Consider the following 17,620-nt stretch of genomic DNA (forward strand, 5'->3'; position numbering starts at 1 on the left):
AAGATAGACACTCGTTTCCTTGCTGACTACTGGTCAGTGCATCCTCCTCACCCCCAGCTTCCTCCTGGGCTTCTGTCTTCATCTCACCAAGTACTACTTCCTTCCACTGGCTCCTTGTGTGTGTTTTTTATATTTGTATTCATCATTTAAGCACCCCTCACCCCACCCAGTTGTTCTTCACACACACTTTAACAGGTGTACAGAGGTATCAGTGCCTTTTACATGAGCACCAGTTACATTACATAAAGGCATATTCATTTTTTTTGTTAATTTTAGGCACGGAGAGATTAAGTGATTTGCCCAGAAGCACACAATGTTAAGCCTACACGGAGACTCACACCTGGTTCCCAAACTGCACGTAACACCACATTGTCTCCCTAGTAGAGATGATTACTTAGCAAACCCCCCCCCCCCCACCCTCCTCCTCCCCCCCCCCCCCCCCCCCCCCACACACACATGCTGCTGGAGAACAAGTCTTAAAGTAAATAAAAACTACGCACTATGACTGCCTCCGCCGGCCATGCCACAGCAGTTTGCTTTCAGCCATGGTGCAAAAGCAGCCCACACTGTACATCAACCAACAACCCCCCTCCAACCCATTGTCTCAATTGATCTCACATAGGCAAAATCTACTGGCTTTACCAATGCTCCTTTTTTTGCAGCAGGCAAAATAACGGAACACGTCATAAAATAAGAATTTTAGGCTTACTTTTTGAACAAGGAGGGTTCCTTCAAACACACCATACTTGACCAGTGCCTACCGTAATCAGAAACTGCTAACGGGTGTAAAAGTTGAATTTTTAATTTGGGATCATTAAACCAGTTAAACATTTCGCAAAAATTAAAACGTTCTTCCACTTCCCATTGATTAACTGATAAATGTTTTAACAATCGAATCATAATTTCCATAACGCGTTGTGTTTTAGCATCTTCTTTGCGATGGTAAATATGTACCGTATTCACACTTAAGATTAATAGAAAACCTGCACAACAGAATGGAGTTTTACCTTATGTAGTCTCGAACTTATAAACTTGGGCTTTTTATTTTCGAAAGTTGAGCTCCAAGAAAGACTGGTTGTTTAAAAGGTCTTCTCTTGGGAAAGGGCAATTTATTACAGAGTTCAGTGAACTTAGTAACAGTAAGGTTACAAGTAAAACAAAATCCACCAACCTTGATTGAGGCACTGAGCCATTTCTCCAAAGAAACACTTCACATTCTTTATAGGTGGATAAAAGGAATCAAACATTTACAGAACTTTATTTTACAAATATAAAACAAAATAAAAAATAGCCAAGACCGTACAGCTATTACACTTTTACAGTTCAAACGACATGCGATACTAACAAGCACAGGTGCATTGTACAATGCACTAGCTTCAGAAGGAAAACGCTGCCTCAAGACAACTTTTTTCATTCACATAATTTTTCCAAACAAAGGCCTATTAACACAATGATTGTTTTAATGCTACAAATGTACAGCAAATGCAAAACAAACTAAAATAGCAGCAATATCACAAGGCATGAATGCACACTGGTTAACCTCCAGTGACGTTCAATATGCCAACAAAGTGCTCTCAGTTTAGTATACAAGTAAAATTCACAAGAAATGACCCAATATCACGCATTGATCAAATTTGACACCCAGTTTCTTTAAACATTATTTTAGAAACACTTTTCTTTTCCAATTCCTAAATATGAAAATCTTTTTTCCACCATAGCACAGGGTGAAAGTGGTAGAATGGGAAAGAAATCAAATGTAGTAAAATATTCTTTAACAAGCAAAAGCAAAAACCACAATAGTGGTTAGTACTAGGATGGTTTAACGAATGTGGAAAAAAAATAATAAGGCTTCTTTATTGCGTGGTAAGTTCTGGTCCCATACACTAGCGCACACAATCAACACAAGTTTGCAGATAGGTGTCGTTAGTTACAAAACTTGCAATAAAGAAAATATTTTCCACCACCGTTAATAGCAATTGTAGACACAATGTAACAAACAGCCTTTCATAAAGGCCAGTTTCAATGGCGCCGAACTTCTGTGTTTAGTACTCTTCAACTTGAGATAGACAGTTTTGAAATTACACGTCAAATCCACTAAATCACAGGTGATCTACCAAACGTTATGGTATTGTGCCACTTATCACGCTGTCGTGCCTTTTCTACCCCAATAGAGGTCAACATTCTTGGTCCTAAATAGACCAAATTAAGTCTTTTTTATGCTGGATACAGATACAGGCTGTAGTCCACACGTAAAAAGCAAGACTTTCAGGTTTTAGCCGTTCACTCAAGCCAAGTGAAAATTGTAAAATAAACTGTCCTATCAGAGGAATCCCTCAGACTTCTGAAGTCAGTCCTGCAGCAAGTAGCTATATTTCAATGTCTGCTTTGCTGATTCAAAGCTCCAATGTCCAAATCTTGCCATCTGAATATTTCAGTAAATCGTAAGACTAACAGAACGGTTCATTTTCTTTCCAATGAGACGAGATGTTCGACTAGTTTGTGCTGTAGATCTTGTTGTCATTCTGTCAGTGAATAGTGCTCTTTCTTCTGCAACTGCTTTCGCGATCTGCGCTTTCTTCAATTCTCTGAAAAGAAAGGTGTATACGTTTTGTAAGGCAAATTTTATAATCGAGGTTTCACATTCATTTTCTCAGCTGTGTTATATTACAAGGGTTTTGTACAGTGATGCATTTGACAACTGTTTGTTCTCTAGGTCTTCGGCAAGTGTGATGGTATGACTACTAGAGCAGCCTCTGAAGAATTATTCAGAATACACTCACCAATCTGGGTGATGGACATGGTCATAAAGGAAAGCTCTTGCACCCTTTCACGAATCTAAATGCTTGCATGGATTGATAGAGGCAGTGGTTTGTGAACTAACAAATACCTATAGTACAGAATGTGATTAGGATTAAGATACAAGTGCCTTAATGGAGATAGCCAGTTGGGTCGACAGCCATTAAGCTTTTTCAGCAATTATACCAAATCTTCACTATATATTATCAACATACCAATAAGTATAACGTGCACAACCTAGGAAATCTCTCAAGGGAGGGAGTCCCAATGTCACAGCCTTAAATTTAAGATAGTGGTATTACTGTCACCCTTGTATTAAACAAAAGCAAATTGCGTGTCAAACAGAAGAGCACAAGTTTGGTGTACAATTCAATATTCGACCTAGCAATATTGATATTATTCAAAACACTTGCTGTTTAAATGACAATCTTCCTGGCGGCCACCAGCAGGCCTACACCTTTGTCTCAGTTATGATGTAGAATGCCAAAGCCAAGGACTGTATGGTAAGTAGAGGCGAAAAACATTAAAACGGTCCATTCAGAACTGCCACTTACTTTTGTAGGAGCGCATTTTTAAACTTTTCTGCATTAAGCTCTATCCGCAGTTGGTCTGCACTTTTCCTCGCAGCTGAGAGCAGAACAGAGTGCCTGATTAGGGCTAAAGCAGAAGGCCTTCGTTCTGGGTCTGGGTGAATCATAACCTGGAGAACAAAACAAAATCAAAGTATTACTGAAATTGGCACAGTAAGCAAAGTTAAAAAAAACACAGACCAAAAAAAAAGAAAAAAAAACAGAACACCCACCCTTTTAAATCTATGCCATGGACAACAACTACAACCCTAAATGCGACCCCAGGTAAATTGATGTAAGCCATACTTTTAGCAAATCCGAAAGATCTTGGGACAACACTTGAGGTATTTTCGGTAATCTTCCGTGTCGAATTTCGTGCCACTGATCACCATTGGTTGGAAGTGGTTCCGATCCGGAAGCACACACCACGGTTAATGCCAAAGCAAAAATATCAGCTTTCGGCAAATTCGTAAAGTCCTAAAAGAGAAAAAATATATATTTACAATACAATAGACACTTATGTTCAATCACGCACAGAACTGTCTCTCCATACATTTAAGTAAGAAAGAAAACTTTTTTCTGTACAAACAAGTCCTATAAAAAGGAGGGGTGTTTCAGAAAATACACTTTAAGTGATTGGTAAAAATCTCATATATATATATATATATATATATATATATATATATATATATATATACACACATACATATACATACACACACACACACATATATATATATATATATATATATATATATACACACACACACACATACATACACACACAAACACCTTAAAAAATACATTTAAAAAAATAAAGATAAAAAGGACGACTCTTCATTTAAGAGAAGATGCCTTCAATATCCCAGAAACACAGAACCATCGATTTTGAAAGAAGGACAGAAAATGCTTGTACAAGCAGTAAGCAAAAGAATGATAGAAGCCACCTCCGGTATGAAAGCTCAGGAAGATTAACATGACAGTTGATATTCTGCCGAAAATGGGTTTTTCACCCACATTTACCACGCACTATTGTACTGTAGCTCAAATGGGTGCCTAGGAAGGACAACAATCTGCTTCTCGTTTTATTAGTTAGACTTTCTATCTCCCGTGTTCCTGGCAGTCAGTGGTGTATTTGCTATTCTGATCTTCTGTCAAAGTCATAATTCACTATACCCTCCCCCCCCTTCCCTTAAATAAGAGAATCCGACTGTTGTACTATATCAGCTGCCATGCAAGTCTTCCAGGGTTTTTCTGGCTGGTGAGGACTCATGAAGGTCCTCCAAGTACAACATTACAAGATGTAATTGGAGAAAAATAGCAGGAAGGTCTCAACCCGAAAAGCAGAACCTTCTATTGATCGTTGGTCTGGGAGACCGAAGGCAAACATTCAGAGGGAATAGTTAAGATAGAAATGCAATAAACATAGTTTTCCACTCCTTTTTTGCTACGAAGGTACCTTGGAATATAACCCCACCTTCCCATTTTCAATGAGCCCCACTTAATTAGTAGAAGTAAAGCTTCAAAAATAATGCTCGTCCTCCGAGACATATTGTCAGAGGCAGGGCAGTCAGTGAGCGCTAGAAGAAAAAGTCAGCAAAGGGAAATGCTCAAAAGCCTTTTATCTAGGTGAAGGGAAAAAAATTACTACTCCAGAACTTATTTATTACCTCCTGTAGAACTTCATTTGCCAGGAATCGACTGTCACCTTCCTCTACTTGTGGACTGGATATTCTCGTAACATGGCCAAGATCCCCTATAAATAGAAACGGAAGAGTGTGATCACTGTACTCCCGATTAATTGTGAACTGCAAGTATTTATCCACTGGGAAACTTCATCTCGAGAAAACAATCCCTAAAAAAAAAAACATCCCCCCCCACCCCCCCAACCAAATATTTATACAGGCCCAACAGGAAACGGTGGTAAACTGTGCAAAAGACTCAACATGCCGAGTTGAAACGCCCGAGAAGGTCAATTATCATTACCCTCGAACATAACTGAAGGAGGGAAGCTTACTCCTCCCAAATCTACAGCATATTATCAAAACGGGTTCATGCTCTAACTTTGAGGAGGGCGTTACTTACCTATTTTAAACATAACTTTGCCAGATGAGCAGTAGTCATCATCAACCTCTTCTATTGTTGAATTTGGAATGGATGTCCTGGATATAAAAATGTTACCTAAAGAAAAGAAAAGAAAAAAAAAAAAGTATGTTCCATTTGTTTATCTATAAAAAAATATATATATATATATGTCTAGCCAACATTTCATAAGCACTAAAATTTCCGTACATGGTTCATGAACACATGAAGTATGGCTCTCATAAACCAGCCTAGACTAGATCACAGCTACTATGAAAGCTACCACACGAGAGTAGGACTGGTGCACGTTACTGAACAGAAGGCACCAGAGTTTGTACAAGACTACATTCCTCACAGCCAATGAGGGTTGAATTACTGATGGTGATTGAGGACTTGTAAAATAAACCGTCCGTAGAAACAGAATAAGACAGTCGTTAGTGGCATCTCAAAGTCATTGACATGTTTAAAAGGCAAAAGCTTGTGCATGAATCCTTTTTCTAACAGGTCGAAAAGAAATATCCTTCTGACTCTACTGGTATTCCGAGACAGCAAAGCCCCTGGATCCCTTCCAACACCAATTTTAAGCATCAGCTTTAAAATTCACACATTACCATTGAAGACATGCAGAGAGATAGGGAGCGCCCAGGCGTTTTAGCAACCATTTTGTTACAGCATAAAATCCCACTAAAGGCTGTCTTAAAATATAAAACTGTCTGCAGCGACTATGCTTAGCTACAAATGTAAAATAAGAGTGCAAACACAGAAGAAAAACAAAATGCGTACCATTTTTTTTCTCATTAACATGCAACAAAATTACTAGAAAGAATTCCTAGTATTATATGTTTATTGCTATTGCTGCAATTAAATAATAACCGCCAACCACAGTAAACTGTCCATTTTGCACACCAACGTGAAAATATAAGCAGACACTTACTAGGTTTTATATCCATGTGCACCAGTGACATCGAATGAATATATTTAAGACCACTGGCCACCTGCAGAAGTAAGTCCTTAAGTTCAGATTCCGTAAAGTACTTCATATTTTTGTAATTTTCATTGATGGCATCGCCTAAACTTCCACCTGTCAAAGGGAAATGGAATCAATTGACAGCAAACTCTGGCACATGTAAACAAATGGAGCACACCGCTTGCAAATTCCAATAACAACTTCTTGGCTTGTAAGGTTTTCAGTGCGGACAGGTCACAATAGATAATGTTTCAATAAATTGCATTCTGCAGAATGACTGAATTAAAACCATTCATTGTTTTAGAATTTTGTGTTGGATTCAAGCACATTTAGGTTTACACTACAATACCGTAAAGATCTTGTTTGTTCTGAATAGACCTCAACTGGAATGCAACAGGCATGTGAAATACAGGACTTACAGCTCAATTATCTTCTAGTATCACGCATTTCTTTATTTTCAAATCAACATTTCATAATTAAAGTAAAGCTCCGTAATAAAAACCTCATTCCTCAAGGTAGGTCTAAATAAGAGCACGATATTCGGACATTGGATGCATTGTAAAGGCAAATGCAACAGTTGTTTTTTTTCTTTAAATTCGTTAGGAGACTGGATAGCTCATATTAATATAATGCAAAATAAATACGTATGTCATTAACTTTGCGGACACTCCTGTTTGAAAAGAATGGCGAAATTGACAAATTGCATTACTTTTAGGAAACCACTGAAAAAAGTCCAAACCGTTTGATTAATCACTTAAACGGGCTGGAATTTACATCACGGAAACACTTTTAAATTCTACTTCTTAACCAACTAGAAAGATGAAAGGACATGCAAAGCAGATAAGTAGGAAGAGGAGAGAAAAAAAAAAAAAGACGTACCGTTACAATATTCGTTCTGTATTAACATATGGTCATCTTCAGCCCATGCAGAGTAGTACCGGACTACATGTGGGTGCTGTCCAAGTACAGCATGTGCATACACTTCCCTTAAAGCATTCTGCCTAAAACGAACAGAAGAGGGATCTTAAGTGTTCTGATTTTTAGGAAGACTAAACATAAGTGACAGTCTAAACCAAATTACTACTAAATATTCGCCACACAAATCAATTCAGAGTTGAATAACAATCACATTCTCAGTATGCCAATAAAGAACTTGCTCTGCTGTTTGCTTCATTAGACTACGAACGATGCAAATACAATACTGACACATCCAGGCAAATACAAAACTTTTGTCCAAAAACTTACTCATCAACTGAACCAGCCAGGGGCTTTTTTGAGCGTTTTATAGCATAGATGCATCCATCTAGTCTTTTCACGCACTTGAACACTGATCCAAATTCCCCAGATCCAATCTTTTCCAACTCGTGAAATTCAGTTGTGTACCTCGATTTCATATTGCTCTCTGTAATTGTGATTCTCTTGGATGGGAGACAAAAACATTAATTTAAAAAAAAAAAAAATCATTTTACAGTGCGATTTTAAACTTGAAACAGGAAAGTCTTTCCTATACCTTGGCAGGTCTGCTATTCTCATCTTCAAGCTCTCCATCACTTGCTTCCATGTCCTCTTCACAGGAGCTAAAACAAGGCATTTCTATTAGCTACAGTAAATATGCTCCAAAGTTAACACGCCATTACTTCTGAAGAAGATGAAAACCACATGAAAATATCAGGATTTGACAAGGTGAACACACAAAGAACCATTGTAATCTTTATTCAGTGCCGCATTACATGCACTAAATATCTTAGCCAGTAGTAGCGATTCAGGCTGGGATGTCAAAGCACCTTGTGACTTGTGTTACGGACATGGTGCAGAAAGTAGACTCAAGTGGTCTAATTTGACAAACCTTAGTAATGACAAACAACGAAGAAGGGATTAGTATTCTTACTCATTCCTGTGTGTCCTTTTTCGCCGTCGACACTGCCCAGCTGTGGCTTGAAGTATAACCGAGTCGGGAGTGAACGGATTTATGTTCACCTGAGGCGTCTTGTCGGTGCTAGAGTCCTGCTTTTCTAATTTCTCCACGTTCCTGAACAGTGACGCACCTCTGCTTCTGAGAGAATTGGAACCTAATCCACGAGCTTTCGAAAGCAAACTCTGCAGAAAAGTAATATGTAAATAGGTCTCTTGTATTAAGATTTTAACAGCAAATAAATTGTACCATAAATGGCAAGAACATATTTATCTAAAGCAGTAATTTTGAAAGTTAGCCAACACTCAAGCCTACGTTTGGCAGCATAGTGCAAGGCCAACACAAAGTCCAAAACACAAAACTCAGCTGAGCATGCATGGTAGCCAGAGCAGTCCGTGGACAAATCCACAAAAGGTGGATGGCCTGTCAGCACCACACTGGACGCAAGTTTGCCTCGCTGGGAGGAAAACTATAGATTGGGTACGAGCAAGCGAAGCTTGCAGCAGATATACAAAAGCATCAATGGGACTAGATCAATGTGCCACGGGCAGCAGAACAGAGAAAAGCAGCAAATAATGTCATAACCTTTTTATGCTCGATTATTGCCAAATGATGGAACAAAAAAGGAGATCACGCAAGGACAGGCTGTATTCTTCACTTCACCCCCAATTAGTTAGGAAGGCCATGATGTATTTCTTGTATTTCAGTTGTAATAAATTAGCACTGAAGGGAAACATTGTGGAAATGGAAACCAATGCCTCGCCTATAATATATATTTTTTAAAGTAATTGTCGAACAGTAGAAGTGCGTGCATACCAGTGTATAAAAAGGAGACCCCTTGCTGCTAAAGCCCTAGGTAGCACAAGCTGGCACAGGTAAAGCAGGTGCAATAAAGTCTGTCAAGAATGAAAGGACAGGATTACAGGAAAGCTCCTGAGAATATTAGTAACTGCACCCAAAAGAAATTAAGCATAGCACAATTCATTCCGTTATAGGTCAGAAATGAAAGGAGGAGAAAGAGAAAATTAAGTCCAAACCGAGGGCGGATGCTCTCAAAAGCTATCTACCTGTCACACCCACCTTGTCTTAAGATAACCTACATTTTCAAATGCATACATTACCTACCAATAAAAAAAAAAAAATAAAAAAAATATATATATATAATATATATATATTACACATACACACACACACACACACACACTATATAATGCCAACACTGACGTTACAAAATACGGCGATAGTATTTGCCGTCGCATCGGCTATGTCCTCGATGATGTCCCTCTGCTGTAACCCAGGTTTCACCTCTACTATGGGAGGCTTATTAGCCAAGATCCCTGTAACCTCACAAGAGAATCCCAAGGAAAGAGGGCACGAACCCGTGCTCAGACTGTGGATAAATGCAGACTTTTATTAAGAGGACAGTAGTACTAACGATTTAAGATGCATGTCGTGTACAAATCTGATAAAATGTGGCGAGTCAGCGTGCTGGTATCGGAACCAAACCCACAGATGAGTCATCGTCATTACTCGGGAAACTGACTGACAATGCAGACTATGGCAAACAGGTAAAAACATCTCGGGTCTTTCGATGGGGCTAAAAAGAAGATTCAAAGCACAATAAAACTAGCATCGACGACGTGCACAAGAACTGAAAAAAATGCCTCTTCAAGGAACCCTTCAAAGACAAAAAAGCCATCTCCGCCCTGGGAACCTAGTTACCTTTCAGATGGCCCTCACTTTCCTTGAGTTTTTTTTAAACAGTGCCCGTTGACTTTCGGTTGGGTCGGCGCCGTGCAAATACTGCACAAACACAAATCACAAACTATGAAAATGTTAAACAAGCACTGGCAAAGCCTAATGGCCTGGCTGCAAGGGGCCAATGCACGCAAACGCAGACATTCACAAACGTTGCCCACGTCCCATGGCCTTTGACAACGATTAGAAAACAAAGCATCAAAAAGGAGCGATTTGGTAAAGAATGCGTCAGACTGATAACCAAGTCTACTTTTCAAGTATAGAAGAGCACCTCATGCATTCAGTGAATGCAGAGAAAACGTAATGATTCACCTAGTGCTGTTGACTATGTAGTGTGAGTATTCGAGTTGGCGTTGGTTTCTTCCACGTATTAAGCTCTTATAACAGTGAGTCACGCACACCTTAAAATAAAACCAAACCTGGGCAAGGCCAACAGGCTCCAACTACGCGAAATACTGGTATTCTCAAAGTGTAATCATGACAGTGCTATGAGAATACGGTTCAACCAGCGAGTCCATCTGTCAATAGAGTTGGATTTAGGGAAAGCTAGCGAATTGCCACATTAGGATTTATCAGTAAACCTATTCATCCATGAGGAAAGTTAGTCTGCTAAGGTTAGAATGTCAAAGATTTCCCCCTTTTTCCAAACAGAAACCGGTAACACTGGCAGCAGGAAGTTGACGCTTCACCTCTAAATTGGGGGTGGGGTACTGATCAATCAACGGGTTGCGGTCAATGCAGCCACTTTAGGCAGGAGTACTGCTACAAACTTCTAGTGACCGAGGGTTTGGTCTCTGGGGAGACTGTTCGTGATAAACCCCCAAGGTTCTGTTCCGCATGCTGACCGCACTCATTGCAAATTTACATCGGTGGTCAGGTGCTGCCAACATATTCCATTTTCTCTATAGTAGTTACATTTGTTAACATTTAAAGAAGGTCATAAGGCCTCAAGATAAGTAGTGTAATCTTTTTTGAGGATCTTTGTGGAGGCCATGCTGTGCTCATTTTTAGGTCCACGGGTAGCGACCGTTTCAAGTTGAGCGGGTGGGTGTATATTTAACGAAGTAACACATCTAGGTACATAGGGCTATCTAAACGGGTCCGCGCCAGATCTGGAATTCCTCGGGTGTTACTGACACGACGCGCAGAGCCTTGATAGGAGTGCGAAGGTGACGATTCCGGTTCTAGCATGACGTACGCTTAAAAATTGATGTAGTCACAGGTTTCCTCCCTCAAGAGTGGTTTTGTTTCGTGATGGCGCAAGATCAAAGACCTGAACTTTGTTACTATGGCACTTATGTTCAGTAGCCACAAGTAAAATTTTAACATAGCTGGACAGTCCAATAAAAGTGGCCCCCGCCCCAAAGACAAGGTATTCGTTCTGTGACAGCATCACTCAATATTGTGAGCACGTCACCACTGCAAATATGCATTACACGTGCAGTTAGGCATGCAGACTGACACCCCAAAATATTTAAGGCTATTAGCACGAATCACATGCGGACTACCTAGCAGTTGCCATGAGAAAGGCATCCGAAACAGTGACCATACATTCCCAAATACTACTAAAAAGAAAAATCACGCTTAAAACGGGAACACAATAAAAACCATGTAAACAATTTAGAGCTGCAGAACATGACTATGCATGTCAAGGTAGAAAACAGTATATACACAACATGAACTCCGACGGCCTCAAATGGGAACGGTTTTATTCATCACGCCTGTTGTATTTTACTTAACACCCCTGACCAGAAATGCCATTATGCCACCTGGCGTTACACCTGTTCAGTGGGGGCAACCTCCACGTGAGGCGGGCACACCGAAAATACCTTAACGTCTAAGTGGGAGGCGTCCCATGAAGGACAGGAGCGGTGGACATCAGTAACTAGGGGCGACTGGTGATGGTGTCGGAGCATATGATGTCTACAAGAAGCCACCCAGGGGTACTAGGTATCTCGTAGACTACTGTAGTCACCTCTCGTATCCCACGTGATGGGAATGCACGGGAATTAATGAAGTCTAACAAGGTGTCGCCTCTGACGCACCCTATGTAATAGCTACGGATGTGGACGCCACATGGGGGTGACAAGTGATAGCTGATGTGTTATGGTATTTCACTTCTGCGACACTACATGTGTTAAGTGCATAATTAATTATCGCTTCTACAGCATCCCCCGTGAGTGGGCCACAAGCGGTACACGGGCAATGTGTAACTGGAGTAGTAGCCCTCCTCGTCCACAGGTAACTGACCACCAAGATGTGTACAGTGCCAGGAACCATGGACGCTCAATAAGAGCAATAGTCTACAAGCCCCATCTGCCTTGACTGGACAATTCGGAATTTATGAGATGTACAAAGTGCCACAATTGCACTGGCCAAACAGGAAGAGGTGTACTGCATTAACTGTAAATATACAGTGGGGTGTCACGTTTGCGGAGGACAGTTTTTGTGTTAAGTGCCTGGTGATATTCGGTAAGCTAAGTGTGACTTCTACAGTAAAATAGCAATTGGTGGCAGGAATTGTGGATCACACGGCCCAAGTGACCAACTAGAAACCTTGCAATAGTGAATCATTCCAAATTATATAGGGTGCTCGAAATGAAGAAAGCCACCACTACTAGCTCAGTCGAAACAAGTCCATAAAACGATACAAGTTTTCAATCACCCCAAAATTAAATCACTATGCGATTCCTTGGCGAGTCTTCCATCAAGTAACTTGTCATGCAATTTGACACAATGATGCCAAAGATCCTTTAGCAAGTTTCACAGTCTTCAGTCTCAAAACAGGATAACCAAAGAAATGTTCCAGCAGCCACAGCCAAAACTTGTTCCGCCTGCGTTGAATATATAGCAGCAGACGTCACAAGTATATCAAACTAATCGTCTATCATAGGCAACAGGATTAACATTTTGCATTACCTAAAGTCTAATTAATTACATGACACTATTGGAATAGTATCGATGGAGTGCCCCAAAAGGGATCGCGGGCTGCCATGAACTGGTGTTGCGAGATGCTGTAAAAACATCTCTAGTTATTTTACCATTCTCACTGGCTGGCAAGCACGCACACAATATACATTTTAAAGCATTTTTTTTTTTAAATCTTACTTCAGCTACCAGGGAAGGGCCTATTCCCACCAACTGCAGTTATATAATTACGAAATAGTACATAATGTAATATTATTCACTATTAGTATAATAATAATTAAAAAATAATAATAAATAATAAAAAAAACAACACAGGGGCAGTAGTGCTCAAACAGAGATGCCCCTGTGCTCCTGACACTGATTTTGCCACCTCCGAGGCCAGGGGTCGCAATGACAGTACCAGGGGGTCACAAGGGGCAAGCCAGGGGCGGTACCTGCGACCCCTAGATGACGTCAATGCCTCGGCTATGGTCCGCTGTGGGCCTTTTGACTGGCTGTCACTTGTAAGAGGATCACAATGTGCAAAAACAAACATTATTAACACAAGAGTCATTTGGAGAACCATTTAGTGTCTGACTTTGGAAAAGGAGCAGATGCGGCTAAGGGCCAAACATGCATTACAGATTACATAGCCAGCGGCGTTCAACTAAAGCATGGTACATGTAACGGGGTGGCGAGTCTGCTCAGGTGCCTGTTGCGAGTGACTGGCGGACGTACTTAAGACACCCTGGAAAGAGTTACTGGCTACCCCAGGGTGTAAGGGATCTGAAAATGCAAACACGAGAAGCCATAAATATGGAAAGCATTAGGCCGCCTTCACAGGGGCGCACCATGCTGCAGGCGTTCGCATGGTTTAAGTGGGCGTGGCAAGGAGGCCAGACAGTTACCCCAGGACGAGCCCCACACCATCACATTTTTTACGAAAATAACCAATAATCCATGAATGCTTAAATTCCAATACAGAAATTAAGCCACCACTTTGACAACAGCAGTTGCTAGTGAGCAATATCGGGGACAGACATAGGAGGCAGAATTGGGAGTAGCACTCACCTTGGGCGTGTGCGGGGTGTCGAAGAGCCGTAGCTTGCGGAAAGTCTTGTGCGGGGGTGTACCCGGGCAGTCCGGAATAGGGGAGCTGGAGCCCTCGCGTTGCTCCCGTCGGTAACCGTTCCGGGGAGACCGGATGGGGGAGGTGGCGGGGCCCCCACCCCGCAACGGGGAAGGAGATGAACCGCACATGAAGTAGTTACGCGGGGACTTGACAGGCGAAGAACCACTCATGAAGCAGATCGGGGAACCGTCCATGAAGTAACGGCCGGGAGACTTGACGGGCGATGAGACGGCGGTCAGGAAATAGTCCGGAGGCGATTTTACGGGGGACGAGGAGCCAAAGCCTTCCTCCTCCCACGAGTCGGCCTCGCAAACCTCCTCTTCCTCCTCGGGGGCCGGCTCCTGCGCCCCCCGGCACAGCGGAGAGTCGGACTCCTGGAAGGCCGAGTCCTCGCCGGTACTACTGCCACCGCAGTCCTCGTCATCGCTGGGCGAAAAGTGCAGCTTTTGGCGAATGGAGGGCGCGGCAGGCCTGGGGGAGGCCCGGCACCGGCCGAAACTCAGGCTCATATTGACGGTCAGTTCGGTAACCACAGTCCGGTGAACAGAAAATAGACCCGGTAGAAGGAGGACGGGGAAAACCTCAGCGGCCGCTCTGCAAAAACTCCTTAGTCGGGCTATTCTTGCAGCTAAAACCCATGTCCCGGTCAGTAGAACTCCAGCTCCTCAACACGCCCCCTACCAAGATGGCGGTTCCGAACAGGCAGCTTTATCACTGAGCCGTAGTAGGCCAAGACGGGGCAGCAGACAACGGGCGGTAACTCAATCACCGACAATAACAAACACCGCCCGCGGATAGACCCAAATAACGCAATCACCACCGGGGGAGGGGCAGGGAACGCCAAACGACTACTCGGCCGTTTGTTTGTTTATTGCGTCACGCACGTCTTCCAGTGCACGCACGGGAGTTTTTTCCTTTTCCCGCGACCGTTACAGGTCATGTGGTCTTGGCGTTCGACCAATGATATTCCGCGGTGAGGTTTCAAAAGGAAGGTGACGTTAGCACGCAGAAAAAGGCGGAGCACGAGCAACGCCCAGTTGGCGCGAAAGTGATGTTGGTACTTAAAGCGGAGGGACGGTTGTATTTTTGTGAAAAGGGGATTATGTAATCATGAGTAGTTGTTAGTGCTGTGTGTCCAAAGACTGTGCGAGGACTAGGGTGTACACTTCACGGTGGTTGCGTGGGTACAATATTTGTGTCAAAAACATGAAAGCGCTCGTTGCTAGACCCGTTTTCGAATGGAAAGCCCGAGAGAAGCTCTCGGTGGGCGTGTTCTTCTCCGCTTGCTCTTACTTTCGCGACTCTGATTGCTTTCCCGTTGAACATGTAGGGATTACGGAACCAAACAAGTTTGTGAATTCGAAAGTTTACAAACCCGTAGTCTAGTGGTTAGTTTACGGACTTCAGTACTGCACGCTGCTCAGTATTGGGCCTTTCGACGTACAGCCCATGTCAGTGGTTTGAAGGGCACGTGGAGAGGATGTGGCGTAACCGCCAGAGCGGCCGACTCCGGAGCCGGGGAAGCAGGTTCGAGTCTCAGCGCCTCGGCTCAACATTCCGCGATTCATCACTTCAAATCCCCGTGCCTACTAAAACTGAATGTGTACTTGTGGATTGTAATTGGTGGGTGTACTCGTGAAGCGCTATAAATACCTTGGGGTCGAGTTCGCGCTATATAAAACTCCAAAAACCAAAATAAGACGTGGTAAATACAGAAACGAGTAGATTCCCCCCTCGCAGTCATTTAAATACACAGCCGCGACAGGTGTCAGTTTCACTTTTTCAAGAAGCTTTAAAGTACCCATACTAATTATATGTGGATCAATGAAGGCAACTTTGCCTATATTAACGACCGCAAGATCATTAATTTAACATCATTAATTTCTAGGAACCTTATATTTGCTTGGTTAGTAAGCTACTCAAAATGCAAAAAAAAAAACTCACTAAAACATTTGCATTTAGAGCAGCCCGTAAACGTATTATACGGCCTCTGGGCATAGTGCACCAGGGAAAGCATTCATTTGGTCAATGTCCCCACGTAAACAATTTTTTTGCGAGGCCTACTAGTAATCCTCAAAGACCCTACCCCCGTTTCTGATAAAGAATCACTCTGGATACGTTTACATTTTAGGAAGCCCTAGCTGCCCTTATTATGTTGGCAATTATGTATTGCATTGCAATGTTAAAAGGAATGGCAGCAATATTTGAGGTTTTAATTATGTCCAGAGTTTCCAGTTGTGTAGAATAATTGTTAAAAAATGTTTTCAATTTGGGGGGGTGGGGGGGCGGGGGGGATGCTCATTTGGAAGTTAGAGGACCACATGCCTACCTGTATGTAAATTATGCAGGAAACTTGGGAAATTGCTGACTATAAGGGAGGAAGGTAATAAGACATGCCAAATTTGGGTTATTCAGAGATCGACTCAGCTTTTTAAGTTTCTATGACTCATGCTTTGTGAGAAATTGGATTATTAGTTGGGAGGGATAAACACCTAATTTAAACAATAATTGCAATCCTTGCCGGTGTGAGTCACTAAATAATCCTGAGCTCAATTCTCTGGCAGCTATGGCACAGAGTAGACAGGCTTAACTTTAGAGGAAACGTCTAAAGTATTTATGCAGTACTTTAACAGTAATAGTTAAAACACACCAGAAGAAAAATCACAAACCAATATAGAAAAATAAAGAATTTACAGAGAATAATTCAAAGGACACCAAAAAAAATCAATATAGGGAGCAGGGGTGATAATTTTTTGTTAATTAAAAACAGTTCCAGAAAGTGTTATGCACCAACTACAGTTGTCTGGTTGTGCTCGGTTGGCACTAAGGTGAAAGTTACGACTGGGTCAGATACAGGGCCAAGTTAATCCAAGACAGTAAGTTAACTTTTCTGCATAATTGCAGCTTGTGCACTATTTGAACGTGCTGTATATCAGAATTGACTTGTATATGTCTGATAATTTTATTTCTGATCATTATTTTGTTTTGATTAGTGTGTTTTTATTGATGTTTATGGTTTTATTGACTAATAAACGAATATATAATACAAAAATAAGTTACCTGTTTAATTTTTGAGGACCAAAATCTTCAGAGGACCTCGGCTACAGCCGAAGATGGGCTCATCGGACCTCGGGTGGTCGCCGGACGAGGTCTCGGTGAGGCAGTTGAATGTGTGAAAAGCTCTGGACTGGAAAAATGTACATGCAAACACTCCTTGACATCGATTTGATGCAGGCAGTGACTCGGTACGGTGAAGCCTTCTATGTTTGAACGCAGAAACGTTTCTTGAAGTCAGATTTCCTAAGAGTCGTAAGGCTACAGGCTGTAGTTGATGAGAGTTCAACATCAGCAAATTAAGGTTGAAAGTTGTCCTGCTCAAACTGATTTCCTGCTGTGGAGAAGAAGCTCGAGCTTTGACAAACTATCCCAGCAGCAATGTACCTTCAGCAGATCAGCTTGGTCCTAAATTTTAGGGTTAAGCAAGGGGGAGTACGCTC

General features: G+C 41.9%; 1 protein-coding gene across 2 annotated transcripts; it reads right to left on the reverse strand.

The window, feature by feature from the left end:
• Nucleotides 1-786: 786 nt before the first annotated feature.
• WEE1 (WEE1 G2 checkpoint kinase) lies at nucleotides 787-17,165 on the reverse strand. 2 transcript variants are annotated; one of them, XM_069223627.1, is made up of 11 exons: nucleotides 14,063-17,165; nucleotides 8,303-8,511; nucleotides 7,925-7,991; nucleotides 7,660-7,832; nucleotides 7,294-7,415; nucleotides 6,382-6,528; nucleotides 5,451-5,546; nucleotides 5,036-5,121; nucleotides 3,672-3,842; nucleotides 3,351-3,496; nucleotides 787-2,585 (listed from the first exon to the last, which is right to left on the reverse strand). In XM_069223627.1, exons 1-11 carry the CDS (start codon nucleotides 14,630-14,632, stop codon nucleotides 2,432-2,434), a joined length of 1,941 nt encoding a protein of 646 aa, XP_069079728.1. In that variant the 5' UTR covers nucleotides 14,633-17,165; the 3' UTR covers nucleotides 787-2,431. The 2 variants fall into 2 exon arrangements, with proteins under 2 accessions (XP_069079728.1, XP_069079729.1); XM_069223628.1 differs by lacking the exon at nucleotides 14,063-17,165 and adding an exon at nucleotides 9,556-9,600.
• Nucleotides 17,166-17,620: the final 455 nt, after the last annotated feature.

The sequence above is a fragment of the Pleurodeles waltl genome, chromosome 3_1, assembly GCF_031143425.1.
Source record: "Pleurodeles waltl isolate 20211129_DDA chromosome 3_1, aPleWal1.hap1.20221129, whole genome shotgun sequence".
Taxonomy (NCBI): Eukaryota; Metazoa; Chordata; class Amphibia; order Caudata; family Salamandridae; genus Pleurodeles; species Pleurodeles waltl.